The sequence below is a fragment of the Hypomesus nipponensis genome, chromosome 28 (assembly GCF_054491055.1).
Source record: "Hypomesus nipponensis isolate SF chromosome 28, ASM5449105v1, whole genome shotgun sequence".
Taxonomy (NCBI): Eukaryota; Metazoa; Chordata; class Actinopteri; order Osmeriformes; family Osmeridae; genus Hypomesus; species Hypomesus nipponensis.
In genome coordinates this window covers 12439570-12458878 of record NC_140388.1, presented here as the reverse complement: position 1 = coordinate 12458878, position 19309 = coordinate 12439570, and the positions used below count along the sequence as shown (strand labels likewise).

Here is a 19309-nt window from a genome sequence, read left to right as displayed (position 1 = left end):
TAATATGACTGTGACACTTTTTATATTGATAAGCCAAATATTGTCAAAAGTCGAAGGTCAATTATCATCTAATAAAACAGATTTCCCTAACTGAAGTGTCTGGTCCCTTACATAGATCAACGGTTCAAGTAGCCGGTGACGTTAATTCCTTGATTAAAGTCTATCAAATGAAGGCTTTGACGGAGCATACGTACTGATCAATAACGGATTGATTTAGCTGTAGGGTGACAATAGGGTAATTGTTATAGCTAGTAGTCATCATATAGGCTAGTCGCTTTTCTCAATAGCCTACTTAACGTATATTAACTCAATACTGCAGCTAGCAGTTGATTACGCATTGCATTTTTACAGGGGTGAAACTATTGTTTGGAATTGTATACAAAAAATACAGAATCACTTCAGGGGCTGTAAAAAATTCACTTCTGAAGTTGCATTTTCTGACCAATAGGGGGAGATCAAGTCCCATGTGTTCGGATTTGCTGTTCAAATGTACTTGAGTTTCTTGAGAACATTTCTTCTGGCTATATACAAATACACTTTCCAAAGTGTCACCTTATGCATTCTTTTATTGACTTTACTTACTCTTAACACAAATAATGCAGTTATGAATGGTTCCTCTGCCCATCTTAACAATCAAAACACAAAAACAGGAAAACAATATTTACACAGTAAACCACAACATCATTCTGAGTGGGGAAAGAAAGCGGGAACAAGGCGAGCTAGACATCAGTTAATGTGTTTAACTTCATAGTATGAGCTAGGACCCTGAACATCGTGTTTCATAAAAACTTTATAAAAATATTTATTAAATTGATATCCGATGACTACTTAAGTATGCTATGTACCTAGTACAAACTTAAATAAGAACCAATAATAATAGAATATCACCATAATGGAAAAAAACAACAAAGAGAATCATAAATAAAACAAATACGGTGTAAATAATAATCATAACAATAGGAATATATACATCAGACTATACTGTGTGTTGTTTTATCCAGCATTGAAAAATCTAAAATCCTAACACTACTCACTAAATGCGCACATTCAATCTTCTCGTTTTTCCCATTCACGCCTTACAAATATCCCCCACAAGGGGGCAGTACAACCACACTGCATTTCGCTTCTCCTGTCGTGTCAATAAGAAGAGTGGTAGATGTGTTCTAACAGTGATTATCAGAAAAATGAACCACATCATCCCAACACGTTAACTTGGAATCCCGGTTGAGTGTCCCATAGATAAGGGACATTAAGTGAGTGTTCCTGCTTTCAGAGAATTACGAATCTTTAGACGACAAACAGAAATGACATCTTTTTTAATCGAATGCACTTGGTGCATTCTGCACAAAATATTTTGCAAAAAATCTTTAGATCTTTAGAAAAAAATGGTGGTCGACAACATAGGAAAAACACTTACGTCATAAACATAGAAAAAATAAAAACACAAAACAAATCTACAAATAATGTTAGCTTAATATTTCAATATCAACGTAGCGGTTTAGGTTTAACAAGAGTTCCCGATACACAAAACGCTGGCTTTTGTCACAGAGACCAGTTTGTTATACCTGTAAGAAAGTTCGCCAACCAGCAGCAAACTCCTAGCCAAAGTAAACAGTTATGTTTTTTGAAAACGTCAGACACGGTTTGCGTCACCAGCAGCAACCGCCAAACTGGTGGTTGGTGAAGACACTGACGACTGCAGAAGCATCTTCTTCGGTTACATCGATGGTCACAATGTTTTTTTTCCTCTTTAAAAAAAGACTATAAAGTCATACAAAGAGATGAAAAAGCGCTTGTTTTGCCGTCCTGAAATGTACAGCAAAAAGAGTTAAAGAAAGTAGAGCGAGTCTTAGAAATACAGCTCTCGAGGACACATAACGCCCTCTCTGGAGAAGTACACATTGTCCGTTTCCCTTCCAAAGGCGGGAAACTCTTGATTGGACGACACCAACATAGGGGGCGTGGCTTGTTCATACGAGGGCGCACTTGCGGCTCCTGCAGGAATTTAAACTCTACTCAGCAGAGTGGATCTGTCAAAGCAAAAACATGTATTAGCACATTATTAGCACATCAAAAACATGTTTTACCCCAGAATATCCCTGAGAAACAACATCTTAAGAGTTTTAGTAGATTTAATTTGTGAGAACCTCAGAATTGTTCAGTCAATGTGTTTCTGGGACATATTGTTTGTTGGTCACTTCTCTGAACAGAGAATATTTTTTTAATTGTATTTTTAAGATGAGTATGTAAGAGTAGTAAAACAAAGCCTGACTATAAGAAAACGGTTTTAGGTTTCTTGTTCAACCTTGTGACTGACAGACACACACACCCTAGCGGAGTAAATATCCCTCTGTCAGCTATGCTGGGCTCTTGAACAATACAAAACCAATTGAACCAACCGAGCGATTCCTCATCCATCTTGTCTGAGTTTTTATAGACACTCGAGGCAGTGTTTGATTGTTGTGTGTGTGTGTGTATACATATGTGTGTCTATGTGTCTGTGTGTGTATAAGGGCAGGAACCTGAAGGATGCAGTGTCTTTACACACACGTGTATGAAGTGATTCGATGGCTCTGAGTGATGGTGTGTGTGAGCTGTTGATCAGTGGACGGGTTCGAGCGAGGGTGTGCCCCCGCCAAGGGGGGGGGGGAGGGGCGGTGACGGGGGTGATGAACGACCCCCCGGGGCTACGCACCTCAAGCTCTTCCAGCGGTCCTTCTCCATGGTATTCTCAGGGCCCTCACTCTCGTACGATGCCACATACAGCGCTGGGGGGGGGGGAGGAAAGAGACAACATGTTACGGGGACGGACACCAGCTCGGTGGTTAGAGCATCTGACTTCAGACTTCATGTATCTGTATGATATGCTCAGCTGTGGGTCGTACCATCCTCTGTGAACACGGGGGCCGTCAGCAGGTACTGCAGAACCTTGCGGTCCTTCTCAAACGGACACTCCACCTTCTTCCATGTCATGAAGTCGCTCACCTGCTTGGCCAGCTCCCAGAATTTCTGTTTACACCAAAAAAATACAAAGATAACTTAACGTTTCTTCCATGAAATAAAAGTTGAATTAAACATTGATGGAAGTTTAATATACATCTAACTGTGATTGTATACTATTTTTGTGGTTGCCAACAACAAAGGCTGATTAACTCTTGAGGAATTCCCCCTTTTATACAGCCACTTCCTCATTCTCTGTCAATCAAAGAGGAAGCTGGCTAAAACAGTCTACATTCGTTTCTAAGTGATGGAAAATCCAAACTAAAAAGTCCCTGTAAAAGCTGTTATACTACAGACCACAAGATGTGCTGGGGAGAAGGGAGGGGAAGAGGTAAGTACCTTGAAATTGACATGTCCGCTCTGTAGCCTGTTGGCACAGCCTTCGTTGAGGAAATAGATGTCTTTGATGAAGAGGCTGAAGAACGGGATGACAATCTGGAAGACAAACAAAAATGACAGGAGAGTTTCAGAACCCCATGCAGCTGAAAGGGGATTTCCAGCCGGCTACAACAAGCTGGCTTGGTTTCCACCACCAGAGGAACAGAAAGAAAAGCATGGAAAAAGTCCCTGGTTTTTAACAATGAAACAAACAAGCTACCACCCACATTAATCTTTAAATACGTCTTTTAAATCCTTCACAGCTTCGTCCACAGATTGATACAGATCAACTTGTCATCTGGCCCGAACACAGATGATACACAGATGATCCTGACAGGAACCCTGAAGAGCGTATGTGTGTGATGACATGTTTACGCTCCAGTTGATGTTGACAAACAAGTGTTACTGATCCTTCTGCTCCCATCAACCCCTAACCTCCCTCCCTCCCTCCCTCCCTCCCTCCCTCCCTCCCTCCCTCCCTCCCTCCCTCCCTCCCTCCCTCCCTCCCTCCCTCCCTCCCTCCCTCCCTCCCTCCCTCCCTCCCTCCCTCCCTCCCTCCCTCCCTCCCTCTCTAACCCTCCCTCCCTCTCTAACCCTCCCTCCCTCTCTAACCCTCCTTCCCCCCGCAAACTAAGTCTAGGCATGAGAGGTGAAAAACAGTTCAGTTCTTCTTGTGAGTTGGAAGGTTCCAGTAGATTATCTAACAGGGTGTGTTGAGGCAACAAAAGATTTCTGGAACATGTGACCCGGCCAGGGAGAGACCGTCTGGCCTGCTGGAGCACAAATACGTCAGCTCAGATCAGGGACACGCTGCTGGTGATCTTCCAGAGTCACCTCCAAATCCAGTAGAGGTGGAGGAGAGGGTGAGCACAGCCACAGGACCGCCCAAAAGTCAGCTGCCTGCATCCGCCTTGCACGGAAATATCTAAACACCACCACCCCCCACGGAGAAGACGTCGCAGCAACTAGAAACATTCCAGAATGGCTGGGAACATTCCGTTTCCTGACCTCTGGTCTGAGTCTAACACAACCCTGACCGACTCCATCCAGAGCTCTTCACCATCTACATCTCCTCACCCCCACCCCCCCCCCACCGACCCCCTGCCCCCAACTCTGTCAACAGCACACAGTGTCTCCTCCTCTCTCTTGTTTACTCTCCTCTCAGTTGACGGGCGCTAGGCAACGCCAGCGCTGGGCTGAGTTTGGGTTGGAACACGCTGACTGGTTCACTAGTGGTCAGGGAAGGAGACACGTTCACGACAGAGAACATTATGTGAGCTGGCAGGCGGCCATGTTTAGTTTTTTGGGGGTGTTTTGAAAGACAACAGAACATATTAGACGCGGGAGGGAAATGGGTCCCGCCTGTTTGACGTTTGCAATGTTCAGAGTTCAGACCCATTCAGGATATCTCAGAGTGGGGTCGCTGACAGTAAACAAGGTGGGGCATCACACACACACGATAACAAGCTGTAGACAGAAGGGTCTCTCGTTTCAAAGAGTTCTGCTTCTTAGTGTCACCACCGACTGACTTTCTTACATGAAAGCATCAAACTATATGATTAATTTTTAATATCTAGTTTCAAAACGGAGGCAATGAGTTCACTAAACTCCCTTTAAAAAAAGTTGCGAGGTGTGCAAAAAGAGACAGGAAAAAGTCTAACAGTTCAGTTGACTGCTGACTACAGGGCCCTTCAGAAGGTGCTGCAGCTGACTGAAGCAGGTCCCGTTCCTGCCCTCTCACCTTCTCTCTGCTGCTGTTGGCTGTGATGGATCTCTGAGTAGCTCCTCTCAGGGCCGTCCTGTAGTTGTAGAAGTTGCTAGAAGGATCCATCTGATGCTGAAGGGGATAGAGAGAGAAGGAAGAGAGAGGAGGGTAAGAGTCAGTTTAACTGGATTTATGTGACCCTTTACACACATTTAGAGAGAGAAAGATGGACAGGAGAGAGAGAGAGAGAGATAGACAGGAGAGAGAGAGAGAGACGGAGAGAGAGAGCAGCTCCTCTAAGCAGCTCCCCGCAAGAGGCTGAGTCTGCCTCATCCTCTTTAATCTCGGCTCCTCTCAGATCTCCTGACTCCCAGGCCATGAGTGCATCCACCTGGACACCTGTTCGTCTCTGCCTCCACCCCCACCCCGCCGCCCAGGGGAACTGGAAGATCTGAGGGCCAGGTAGAGCTCACCGTCTGGGGCCTAGGCTCCCCGGAGCTCCCCCTTCCTCCAGCTCTCTGTGGAGCTAGCACACAAACCCCTCTGGAGTCTAACTTACGTACGTATTACCACTTCAAATACACGCAGGCACACAGGGCTAACCTGATAGCCTGAGAAGTCTACCTGCTCTCTCACAGTGCGGCTTCTGACACGTCTACACCAGCCAGAGGGCGAGGAGAATAATCAAATGCATTGTATGAGATGCCTAAAAGGAATCAATGGTTTTGGGTGGGTAGAAGCCAAGCTGTACTGAATAGGAGTGACTCCATCACAGCCTGCATTATGGATGGCTGGACTTAGTAAGGAGAGACAGAGAGGGTCGTCCTTGGTGAGTGGGTTGTGTGAGTCATGCGTGGAGGTGAGCTGTTCTGTAATCCCACACACTCCCCCTCCAGTTCTACCACTTTTAGAAGCTGTCTGATTTCCTACCCACCTACACACACCAACCCACCTTACCACTCACACCCTCTCATGTTCATAAACACTGTCATTACTTCTTACCTCCAAAATATCAAACTTCGCCGTCTTGACTTTGCTCCAGGTTTTTTTCAGTCGAGACACAGGACTCATGTTCATCCCAGCTGAGGAGGACAGAGACAGAGACAGAGACAGAGAGAGAACAGTCACTAACACAGTCAGACAGACGCACCCTCCTCAACACATGGTCTGTTTCTCATGCGGGCAGACAGACGACACTCCTCTCCCCCCTCTCCTATCTGCCCTCCTCTGCTTCCTGTATGGAGGCAGTCAGGCAGAGGCCCCAGGAACAGTGGTGTTAACATACGCCTCACTTCCCCTCGCAGCACTCTGCTTCCCATATGGTAATCCTGCATGTGTGTGTGTGTGTGTGTGTGTGTGTGTGAATGTTCGTGAGGTCAAGGTACAGGAACCAGGGAAAAGGGAGGTCACAGGGACCAGAAATGAGGCAGCCAGGCTGGGACTCTGGTGTTCCCATGGCCTGGTGCTGCCGCCAGTACTATCTCCGCTCTCCTCCTGGTCCCAGGAGAGGGGATTTGTGATCATCTCTCTGGGGAGATCCAAAAGCACAAGCTGGGACAGCTGGCATGACGCATGTCCCCCCTGTCCCAGCCTCCCTCCTCTCCTCTCTCCCTCCTCCCCTCCCACACTGGCCATCCCTTCCTTTCCCCCTCCTCCCTTTCTTTCTTTGCATCCCTCCCCTCTCCTCCCCTCATCCACATCCTCGCTCTCCCTTTAGCTGGTCAGTGTTGACCATCTGCCTGGATGGGTGTTTTTGAGAGAGTTTCCAGCTGCCCCCTACCCACTAACCCCCCCTCACTGTCCCCCTACCCCCCCTCCCTGTCCCCCTACCCCCCCCCTCCCTGTCCAGTCCACTGGCTGTCAGTCTGACCAGATGCTCTCTCCCCTGGCCACTTGGACTTAGTCTCTCCCCCCCAGGTCCCTGAAGCCTGTCATCTGGCCCCATAAACTGCCCCAGGCAGGGAGCCATCCTTCCCAGGGTCCCCTTGGGATGAACCCAGAGATTCATTGATTTGCTTTCAAATCAAGGTTACCTCTCTTTGCAATGAAATGTTATTTTTCACCATGATTCAAAACTGTCTGTCTGATAGAAAGTAGTTAAAGTGTCTTTTTCCATGTAAGAATTTATGAAAATAAATCATAAATGACCAGGAGAGAGCGTCCAGTAAACAAGGATTCAACTCCGTGTGGTCATTTGAGGAGAGGGGAGGAGGAGGAACGCAGCGTGACATGGCCACTTACAGATGATGGCCATGAGGGAGTTGAAGTTGCCGATGTTGAAGCACTCCCGCGCCACATCGATGAAGAACTCCATGACTCTGGCTCTGTGTTTCTTCTTCACAGGCTGCAGAACCACACACACACACACACACACACACACACCTTGTTACAAGCTGAACAACTTTTAAAGAAATACCCAACGGGAGGATGAAGTTAGTCTATGTAGAGGATGAAGAGGAGGCAGCTAACATTAGCCAACTTCTCATGTATATCTATGTCATGCCATCTCTAACGATCTTTTATTCGGCCTCAGAGATATGGCCATCTCTGACAAAGTGCTAGCTCGGTTCACTAGCTTGCAGGCTAGCTACTTACCATGCAGATCTCCGTGGCGACCAGGTAGCTGAGTCGGTTGAACCACTCCACGTACGCCTCCAGATTACTAGCCTTCTTGTGATCGCTGTAGCAGCTCTACGGAGACAAACAGGCATTCATATGAGATCTACGACAATTTGAGTGATATCGCCTTGTTGCTGCTTCAGAGAAACTTGAAACGGTGTCGTATCTCCAACTGTACTCAAAACACGAGTTAACATCAGTATGCTGTGTGGATGATTCGTGTGGATTCGGCCTCAGTTGAGACAGACAGGTTCTTTGAATAAGCACCAGTGGGGAAGGATCAGTTCCCATTCTGCAGAGCGGGGCTTTGATGAGAGACAAAGAGAGATGGTCTCAGCCTTCTTTCCTCACATTCCTGAGGTCTTACGCCACACTCCCCGACACAATACCCCCGAAAGTGGTCATCTCACACCCACACACCCCCAGTCTCACTCTCACACACACACACACACACACACACACACACACGTATTCTCCTCTAAAGGATAGCTTGCCTGGGGCACAAAAGAAAGCGGCAAACTATAACCCCCTCCACCACCACACCTTTAAAAAAATCTTCTTAGTTGCCTAGCAGCCAAAATGCCCCCCCCCCCCCCCCCTTTCAGCCAACAAACCCTTAGTGGCTCTTTATGGATGAGTTGTTGCTAAGCAATAAGGCCCAAGCATGCTGCCCAGACAGCATTATGTTTTTAAAGGAAATCTTTCTTAAGTTGGGGGGTGGGGTAGGCGGAGGAGCGGATATTGGGTCTCCTACGGTGCGTCTAGGATTCACTGTCTACCGGCTCTGACATGCTGCTCTGTTTAGCCTGGGGTCATACGCAGGCTAGGCTGCTGTTTACCATGACGGCTAGGATGGAGAAACTGGGTCATTTAAAACACAGGGAGACTCTACCAAACCACTTGGTGTCTGATTTGGAAGTGGAGTAGATAAGCTGCAAGGTGTAACCATTCCAAGCTTAGCTGTTTCACTCCCAATCATGTTATCTTAACCAATCTATTATTTGTATTATTTTTTTTACCTTATCGTTGTCCAGAGGGTCTTTCTGGACAAAGGCCTGGACAAATTCCTCAGGTCCGATGTAACTCAGTCTCTCCTGAAAAGGAAAGAAAACTCGATAAATTCCTCTGGCTGTTCACTTCATGTTTGCTCAGGGTTGTGTCACTTTGAAACTATTCGACCTGACTTCCAGACGAACAACTGACCATTTATAGCAGCAAAAATGAACACCTGAGCTAAACATTGATGTTGATACCAGCTCACACCCACAAGAGATCAGAGAAGCAGGGTGAAGTCCACCTCTCCTATTCTACGGCTGACCGTCTTGCTTTTGGAGACCGTTTGTTTTTGTTTTTAATGTAGTAGTTGATTCACGACACTTCAACAACGTAAACTGAGCTGAAGTCTCTCTCAGTTCCCCTGCTGAGCCTCCACAGAACTCCATCCTCGCTTCTTTCAACATCACACGTAAGATCCCGCCTGCGTTGGAAGTCTCACCAGCTCTATGTGGGTGAGCTGCTGGGCCACGGTGAAGGGGTCGCTGCAGGTGGCCAGCAGGTCCCTCTGCACGGCCTGGGGTTTGGCCTTCAGCACCGTCAGACGCTCCGCCGCCGTGGCGTTGATCTTCCCCAGCGCCTCCTCGTACTGGCTCAGCACCGTCAGCTTCCTGATCAGAGCCTGGGTCATCTGCTGCACCGCCTTCCTGTACAGCTGGAGGAGGTTGGAGGGACGAGGTTAGGAGTTTGAGGTCACACATCACAGCTGTAGTTTTGTTTTTTTCTTGAATTGTTGGGACAGCTATACGAGCGACAGGGAGGGAGGGGGAGGGAGAGAGAGAGACAGTGAGTGAGTAAGAGAGACAGTGAGTGAGCGAGAGAGAGAGCGAGTCACGATTCAACCTTGCCAGGTTCTCTCCCCGTCAGCTTGCGTGCGACACTTTCGTTTAGCTCAGCTAAAAGGTTGCGGGTCGACTCCCGGCACCTAAGAGCCCAGAGAGCAACACAGAATTTACAACATGGCAGGTCAGCAGAAACCTAACCCACTGAACATAAAACTCCAGACTCCCTCCCACAGATGGTGCGAAAACACGTCCACTCCTTTCCACCTTCTTAACGCTCCGTTCACACGACGCTTTAGACAACAACAACAACAAAAATGGTTGCCCCGACAACTGAAGTGTCCTGTAAGATGTTCGGTCGCCGTTTTCCAGGAGCCTCTTCCTGTAGACTGACAGGCTGGGGGTGTCAGAGGAGCTACTCAGGGGTGTTAGAGGAGCTACTCAGGGCTAAGCACACCGTCCTCTGGCAGGATAATACCCTCCCTCTCGCTAACTCAATCCAGCGGTGCTATTAGATAACTGGTCCCTTGCTGATGGGACAGCTGACACACTTTGGAGCAGTGGTTGCATAACGTGTGTAAAATCTGTGTGTGTGTGTGTGTGTGTACACAGAGACCCGGTCATGGCTTCTTTCCATACCGCCGGTATGAGGGCAAAAAAGGAGAGCGAGAGAGAGAGTGAGAGGGAAGGGTAGGGAGGGAGAAAAAGGCCTTGGGTTTATTCAGAGACCACATCCCATCACCGGCTGCCAATTTCCACCACGAAAAACTAGGTTCTGCAAACAAGTCTAGAGTTCAGTAGTGTGGGAACCGTTTCTGTTAGCTAGACAAGACTCTGTTAGACTTCTGTTACAGTAAAGGTTAATGATGGCCTGTTGTGTTTGAGTACTGTTTGTACTGGGCAATCTACTAATCTAGAATATAATCTTCTCTGTGCTTTAATCCCACCTTTGTGGTAGTAGATTAAACGTCGGTTGCCACAGGATTAAGCCAGCACGTTGTGATTTTTGATTACTATAGTCTAGAATCGTGCTCAAGAGTCACTAAAAGTGTTACTACCATGGTCCCACTATGGGTCATGAAAAGAAAAAAAACTGACAGAAATGTTATAATAAATCAGCGAGTAAATTGCGTGTAAAATCAGATTGAAGGAAGGCCTTGCCCTCAATATCCTTGTGTTGCCAAGGACAGCATTTCAAACGGCTCCCTGGCTCATACAGTTACAGTCAGTAGCATGAGTGGATGCTAGCTCTACTGACAATCACCCCCAGTCGCCTCTTCAAAGTCAGCCATCTGCTCAGGCTCCTGTCGCCTCCGCAAATAGAGGGGGGCTCTCGCTAAATATAGATCCCCATTCTTGGAGATAACAAGTCTGACATTTCCAAGCGGCAGGAGTGGAGCTTGCCAGTCATGACAAATGGTGCGGTGTGGTAGCTAGGTCTGAGGCGCTGACGCTCACGACAGACGGACTCGCCCTAGGATCCCCCCGCCCTTCAAGGCGTGCCCACTACGATGGGGCCTCATTCCTTTGGCCATTCCAGTTTTCGTTTTCCTGGCCGGGTGGCATCAGTTCATGCCAAGGACCACATGACGCGAGCCAGAAGGCGCTTTGTGAGTTATGTAAAGCAGGCTCCTCTGAGGGAGAGGCGATGGGTTAGCTGAGGGTCGGAAACTAATCAGCTTCCCGTCTCTCCCCTGGCGCGTCCTTCTTACAGCCTTAAGCTTCGGACATGTTTCCTCCCTCAGTGTCACACACACACACACACACACACACAACTCTGTCGTTGTTTTGTACATACATATGGTTACATAACTCTGGTAACTGATGTTTATATAGTGTATAGCCTATGTAGGTTTGCTTGAACGCAGCCAAAATGGAGGTCAGGTTGAGATCAGAGCTGTTGTTTATGGACAGACTCGTGCCTCTATATATCCAACACCAGATCCATGATGATACTCTGAGGAGATCAAGGACCTGGTGTGTTGACGTGCGGTTGGGAGTCCATGTTGAGCAGATGTTAGGAGGAGAACATCTATTTTGAAGTTGCACCACGAGCAGCCATTTCCTGGAATACTGTGGCCAGTACCCAAGAGAATAAGCATCTCTGTGGATTGGGATAATTCATGTTTAAAAAGTGATTTATGATTTACAATTGCCTCTGGTTTCATGAAATTACAGTTGTTTTCAAATTGGTTTTGAACAGTAGGTTATCTATGCGTCAGTTTTATATAGGCCTATATAGGCTATTAGTACTGTCATCAAATGAAAACTACCCAACAGCACTAGTGCCAAGTACTAGGCCAACACCAAATAACCAGGCTGAACTGGCTCTGTGACGCGCGCGCAGCATCAGACACTACGGTGTAGTCTGTGATCAGACACACTGACAGACCATGTCATCCAAACACAGCAACAGACTGTGTCATCCAAACACAGCAACAGACTGTGTCATCCAAACACAGCAACAGACTGTCATCCAAACACACCGACTTTCACAGAACTGTCCTAGTCTTCTGCCCTCTGCAAAGAACACGCACATCAGACAATGTTTTCCTCAAGCAGTCTCATGTTCGATGATAAATGGTGGTTATTGTCCACGGAGCCCGCCAGCAAAGAGTTCTGTGACTGCCCCCACCCTTCCCTTTTGCGGTTGCTCGTAGATCAGAAACCTGCTGTACAAAAACCCTGCCAAGCACCCATTCAGATCCCCACAAACGGGGTCATGATGTACCAAACACGAGCGCCTACAGTTGCTGGAAACGGCTATCGTATTAGCACACGTGTGAAGTCTTGGGAGCTGACGCTAACGACCTAGAGAACAATATGGGCTTGTTTGTAGCCTACCCTGTCAAAACACTGGGTCAGATATCCAGATTCTATATTAAATCAGAAGTTCGTATTTGTGCAGGCACTAAATAATAAAAACTTGACAGAAGGTTGTTGAAGTTTGGGGTTGGAAGACTGAGTGCGGTGGAGGAGAAATATCATTTTCACCCGACGGATGACCGTGTCCTCATTCGTTGTCTGACTAACTGCGCACACACACACACACACACACACACACACACACACACAACACCATGTGAGACAACCAGCTAGGCTACAGTTGATCATGAACGAGTCTGATTCATACTGAGTAACACAATTACATGTTCCAACTGTAGAAACAGGAAGGAGAAGGGGAAAAAAATCAGTTACCTGAGGGAACATTGACCAAATTGAGAACATTGAGGACCAGGCCACATTAACCCAATTGCTGTGGGAGTGGAGACTGTTTGGTCAGTGGAAGGTCATAAAGACTTCAATCCCTTAAGGACCGTAACCACTGACGAAGCAGAAAATAGATCGAGAGATCACTTCAGAGCAAAACTCTGCTAACGCTAACACTCTTGTCAACACTCTGGGTCAACTCAGCTTGAATCCCTGTGTTACTTTAAGATGTGAATATCAAAAGTGCTGTTTTTACACAGACAGAAAAGAAAGCACTTGGAACTTGACAAAATGTCCCGTCCCCTCCCCTCACCCAACCCCCTCTAACATTGGGAAAACCTTTACTAAGCCAGTGACATTCAACTCAGCAGAAGGGGAACAATTCAATTGCTGCCTAGGGAAGATCGCCAGCGCAGACACCAAGCCACCACGCCGGGACAACAATAGGCCTGTTCTTTTGCACTGACCAGGCAAAAACAAAACAAAAAACTAGAGCAAATCCATACTGAGCTCTCGTCTCGTCCCACGTGTCGTCTGGTTGGCTGCTGTCGGTCGAGGGAAACGAGACCCTTCTAAAGTTTCAGGATGTTTTTCCTTTTTAAGAGTGGACTTTACAAGGGCTGGGGGGAGGGTGCTGCAATGAAGCATGGCGGCTTCATTTCAGTAGGAAGAGGAGAGAAAACGTGAGAGAGGGAGAAGAGGGGACAGGAGAGGAGAGGAAGGATGAGAGGAAGGAGGAGAGGAGAGGAAGGAGGAGAGGAAAGAAGAGAGGAGCTCAGAGGAAAGAAAGACGAGGAGAGAGAGAAGAGTTGAGTAGAAGAGAGGAAGGGAGAGAGAGAGAGGAAAGGAGGAGGAGAGCGAAAAGAGAGGAGGGCAGAGGAGACAGGAGAGGAGGGGAGGGAGAAGAGGGAGGTGAGAAGACGAGAGGAGCAAGGAGGTGAGGGGATAAGAGAAGACACTGACCTCGTCTCCACTGGCTAGACGGTGGGTGAGCTCCTTCAGGCTCCTCATCATCCTCTCGTCCCGGAAGTCGTAGGCGAAGGTGTCCGTCCATTCAGTCAGCAGCTGAAGGATCTTGGGGGCGATCTTCCTGGTCCTCGTCTGAGAGGAGAGACAGAGATGAAGACCACGGAGCAAAGACCAACCGCACCACAACACCACCTAACCCCCGTCAAACCAAGCCGCCATGCCCTGACTGCACCCACATGAACGAAGGCTGCAAGACACAAACATCCATCTCTGAAGAGGTCATCCTGACGCCCACCTTGTCTGCCTGCGGATCGCTCAGGCGCTGCTGCTCCACACTCAGGTGACACAACTTGGACATGAGCTCGTAGGGGTGGATGAAGAGGCGAGAGCTCAACAGGAAGGTGAAGATATACGTCCTCTGAGAGGAGGAAGAGAGGGGAGGAGAGGAGTCAACACATGGCACCATCATGAATCTAACCCTGATAGGAAGCTGAGTGGAAGAGAACACTCACATCGGGATAGTAGTCCAGGGTGGGGACCAGGTGGTTGATGAGGGCGTCTAGGGACCCCGACACCAGGGTGTTGTCATGGTAATATAGACCCCCGCAGCCCTCCTCCTTGGTCTGGAACAGGTTCTTGTTGTAACCGTTGCTGCCGAACATTCCCGGGAAAGGTGGAGTTTGAGGCATGTTGTCCTGGAGGACGGAGAGAGACAGAGCCAGAACAAAAGTGGGTTAGAACACCAGCTTGGACCAACCACTTGGCCGTGATGAGACCTATAACTTTTAAAAGCACCGTTATTTTTATTTTTTTCCCCTTCCAAAATGCATACAATTATTTGTATTTAATCACAAATGGGAGATAATTAATTACTCGATCCCAACGGGAGACATTGGTGACAGATTAAACAGTTAGACTTCCTTCCCCCCCGCCATAACACAGGTGCCTGGGTGTCTTGTGTGTTTACGGACTCAACGACCAACCAGCTTTAAGGCTCACGAGGAGACCAGCCCAGCCGTGCGTCGTGGCAGGGATCCTAGTCGGAGCACGTTGACCCAAAACAATAAGCCTTCTGAACTGAGAGCTGAGAGTTTTGCATCTCACCCCTCTTTTGGTTTCCCTTAACATCCTCGATTACACAGATAAACACACACAGTACAGTACATCCATTCACCAAAGATAAATCACCAAACAGGATGACATTTTAATAATGGGACTTTACTTTAACCCCTTCCCTCTCACTACCCTCTCTCGACCACACACACAGAAACAGATGGTGAAAACCTGCCTGGTCTAGGGAGTCTGAGAAGCTCTCTGTGGTCCACAGGGCAACGTGCCTGTGTCCTGCTATCCACCCTACCGCCCCCCCAAACACATGCTCTCACCCTACTGCCCCCCCAAACACATGCTCTCACCCTACTGCCCCCCCAAACACATGCTCTCACCCTACTGCCCCCCCAAACACATGCTCTCACCCTACTGCCCCCCCAAACACATGCTCTCACCCTACTGCCCCCCCAAACACATGCTCTCACCCTACTGCCCCCCCAAACACATGCTCTCACCCTACTGCCCCCCCAAACACATGCTCTCACCCTACTGCCCCCCCAAACACATGCTCTCACCCTGCCGCCCCCCCAAACACACTCAATGCCTTCACACCATTCTACTAGCATGGCTTGTACTCAAAGACAACACTTCATTTGTAGATTCTAATGTGTGTGTGTGTGTCTATTCAAAAGCACATGTGCTACAACCACCTGACCGGCAGTGACCCTGTGTCATGCCAACGAGCTCTTACTCATTCTCACATTCTGACTCCACTGTAGACTGCTATCATGACTCTAATGCAGACTGGTACACTGACTCTTAACGCCAGGCAGACGCTAGGACACTCCTGTCTCACCAAACAGCCGTCTCCTTTGGTCTGATGGGCGTCCGTACAATAGAGTCTTTCACAGTCTGGGTCGGCACGGGGCGCAGCCCCTCCCCCCTCTCACTGACGTTGGGCCGCCCCAACGCCGCCTGCCTATTCAGGAAGCTTCCAGGGGCCGTTCCACTGCACGGGGATCAGGGGCAGAGAGGGGTGTCACGGGGAGGGGGGGAGGGGGGGGATGGCCAAAAGCCGTAGATTGTTACCCCCCACATCCCTCTCTCCCCCATCCCTACACACACCCCTTTCTCCACCCCCCCCCCAACCACACACACCCTATAATAATCTCCCTCTCTATCCCCCTCCCCTACCACACACACACACACACTACATCATTCTCCCTCTCCCCCATGACACAGGCCTTTGCATGTGCACACACACACTGTTGCTTTTATGTCGTACGACCACGGCTATTTCCATGAGAATGGGTAGTGAAGTCAGGCCAGCAGCCAGGGCATCTGCTGCACCATGTGGCTCATGGTGACAGATCACCACAGTGACGGACCACCAGATAGAGGTGTGGAGGAATACTGATGCTAATGACCCGGCGCAGTCCTGCACACACACACACTCAATTTTGAGTTTTGATCACTGTACAAGAGATTGGACGTTTTATTTTTCCAAATCGGAATGGCTTCAGACGTTCCCCTTAAACTCTCCTGCCCTCCTTCCTGATCTCCTCACGGTCTGTAAGTCCCTCGTATCCAGCCCCCACCCCCCTCCAGCCCCCACCCCCCCTCCAGCCCCCACCACCCTAACCTCCTTCCACCCCGTGACAAATTATAGCCCCGTTTGGCTATATAGATACCAGCTGCACCCCCCCTCCCTTCTCCACCAACATAATCCTATAAAAGAGTAAACAAAGTGAGAGGCGATTAGAGGGGGGGGGGGATGTGAGCTGATGTCCTGGTGGGAGTCCAGGTGTGGGGTGCACAACCTCACGTCTGCTACTCGGGACAAGGCCCACTGCTAACGTCTGCTGGTTCAGACTGCCAGCTGGGTGGGCGGCAGGGTAAATAAACAGAGTCACTGCTACTCACACACTGGAGCAGGGAGCAGGGATTGTCCTTTTAGTATCATGGATGGTTTTAATTATAGCCTTGATGGCTGTGTGCATGAACCAGTCTCCTGCTGGGTGTTAGTCAAAACCCTCTGTTGAGATACGAAGCAGGAATACTTCATTGTCAGATCAACTTCAGGATATCATTTTGGCTCTTTTAAGGACTTATTCCTTCATGTAATACTCTGTACTTTTCAGGGGAAAGGCACACAAGATTAAGCCAGCAGATGTATTGGAGCTGGGTTAAACCAGGAACCATCCCATGGAGCAGTTCCTCATTTGTCACGACGTCTTGTGCCAGTCTCGAGGACTCCTGGGGACACTCTCTCATGAGGCCGGTTCTGCAAACACACCCCAGGGAACTAAACCCATTTCCCATCACCGCAGCTCAAACACAACTAGATAAGGGGCAACAAAGCCATTGCCCTAAAAGGCTTTCAAAGGATTCTGACAGAAAAATGGGTGGTCGGTACTTAGCAAGCAGCTAACTTCACAGGGGGAATAAAACAATAAAAATGCCTAAACTTGCCTTCTAATAGACAGAATGACTACAAAGCCATCACTGACTGGATATTTTCTTCTTTTATGTAAAATACGCCCTATGAGGGAGTATAGAGCAGTAGTCCTCACAGTGTGCACACACACACACACACACACACACACACACACACACACAAACTCTTGGCCTATAAGGTGGTAACGATGCCTCCTAAGAGCCTCATCCTGGGAGTTGCTAGGGGCCATAAAAACTCTTAAAACAGGAAATCTTTCCCACACTTTTTGGGTGTAGCCAGGGAGGAAAACAAACACAAAAATCCCACCCATCCCCTCTGTGTCTTCTTTGGGTAAACCGTAAAAGACAGTAGGAGGATTCTCACTCTCTCACAGCATGAGGAAATATAAGCTAGAGATCAACCATGACTGTTTATCCTCTAACGCTACATCATCCCTCTCTGATACTTTAATGTGTTCACTTTTTATCCAAAGCAGCATACCAGAAGGGGGATTCGAACCTGAGACCTCTTAATCTGCAGTTATAGGCTCCATCACGGTGCTGCACCGAACCTCAAAACCCCCGCTGGTATTAAGGTATAAACCCGACCACCTGCTAGAACTAGTACCTGGTTCTCACAAACAACACTTGTGTTTACAGTTCAGATGATACCAAACAGCTGTGAAAACCTTGTATACCCTCCCTTGTCCTATGTAGCATTCTTGCCATACCCATCTCAGCGATTGACTACACGTATCTCAAAAGCAATGATACTCCCATCAGGAACGTATTTTTGTGCAACAACTACTGTGAAACGCCTCGACCCTACCAAGAGCTTTAGGGGAATCGAGGAGGAGAGAACCACACATTTGCGTTAGCTGGGCTTATTTATCCCTCTCGCTGGTAAAACCACCCTGTGTTAGTAGCCTATTGAAGCTTAGAGAAACAGTCTTTACCGGTCAAAGTCCGGCCAGATCAACGACAAAAATGATTTAACCCGTCAGCACGTCAAAAACTGTAGGCTCTTTTAAACTGCAACAGCATCTAACCTTGCTGAATGTAAATGAGGTAGCCTGTAGAGTCGGAGGGTGGAGTGTTAAATTAACATGGGTTGATCCCTCAATGTCTTGAGTGGAGATGGAGAATCCGCTTAACCACAGGGTGTAGAGGTTAAAATAGTCTATCAGGACACTGCAATCTCATTAAAGAAGTACATTCTTTTCCTACTTAGGATAATGAGGGTAGACAATTTGAATCAGCGTGAAACACGGAGAAAGAAGCATTAATGTCGATAGGCTACTTGTCGACAATGTGACAGTATGATACTTATTAACCAGGCACAAATCTTACGATCAATTTTGCACGCGCTGTAAGGACTGCCAGGTATGTCAAATTACATTTACATGATGGTGAAAACAAGAATTTCATAAGCACATCCAAATGATAAGCACTCGCGTCAACAATGAAAGAAAAAGTAACATTAAAAAAAAGATGTACACAAGAAAAGAATCTCACCTCAAGCTTATTAACCCCACAAGTAATTATGTTAAATCCTCAGTTCAGACGACGCCAGCACTTGTCCCACTGCTACATGTGAGCGAAGTGAAGCGATGAGCAGCAAAACCCGAGTTTTAAACCAGATATTCTGCCGGAGGAATGAAAGGCTTGTCTATCAATCCAGCACATTCACTTGTAAATCACCCGCAGGAGCGTGTGATCCCCGTTTCGTTTTACTGGAAATTTGGTTGAACGAGATATCCACGTGAATATACAGCAACAGCGTCGGTCTGGACAGTTGTGACAAGCGGCGATTCGTAATACGTGAGGGTTCAGTATGAGCTCGAGAACCGGGAAAGCCTAGTTATGACTTTACTCTACCGCGGAGCTAGCAGCCAATCAGAGTCGAGAATCAGTAAATGGGCGTTTCTCTACTTCGTGTTCATCTTTGAAGTTTAGAAATGCTTCTTAACAATTTTACGCTTCTGAAAACCACGAAAATTCAAGCAAAACGCATAATTATCTGTTAAGGGTATTATAATTTTCGTACTATCAAATCAATTCGTACACGAATTAATACAGTGTGGCAATTGTTTAATTGGCCAATCAT

At 47.9% G+C, this 19309-nt stretch overlaps 1 protein-coding gene across 1 annotated transcript; it reads right to left on the bottom strand.

Moving 5' to 3' along the window:
• Nucleotides 1-548: 548 nt before the first annotated feature.
• On the bottom strand, nt 549-19022 carry rasgef1ba (RasGEF domain family, member 1Ba). Its single transcript, XM_084695032.1, has 14 exons — nt 18718-19022; nt 14229-14411; nt 14012-14134; nt 13711-13848; nt 9198-9410; nt 8722-8796; nt 7679-7774; nt 7325-7427; nt 6086-6165; nt 5120-5215; nt 3340-3435; nt 2886-3009; nt 2696-2768; nt 549-2030 (listed from the first exon to the last, which is right to left on the bottom strand). The coding sequence occupies exons 2-14, from the start codon at nt 14403-14405 to the stop codon at nt 2006-2008; spliced, it is 1419 nt and encodes a 472-aa protein (XP_084551158.1). The 5' UTR covers nt 14406-14411; nt 18718-19022; the 3' UTR covers nt 549-2005.
• Nucleotides 19023-19309: the final 287 nt, after the last annotated feature.

Coding starts and splice junctions, on each gene's coding strand:
- rasgef1ba (XM_084695032.1), bottom strand. CDS start 14,405: ATGCCTCAAACTCCACCTTTCCCGGGAATGTTCGGCAGCAACGGTTAC. Junction 7,775..8,721: donor ACCCTCTGGACAACGATAAG/GTAAAAAAAATA, acceptor TTGTCTCCGTAG/AGCTGCTACAGCGATCACAA. Junction 3,010..3,339: donor GCGGACATGTCAATTTCAAG/GTACTTACCTCT, acceptor TGGTGTAAACAG/AAATTCTGGGAGCTGGCCAA.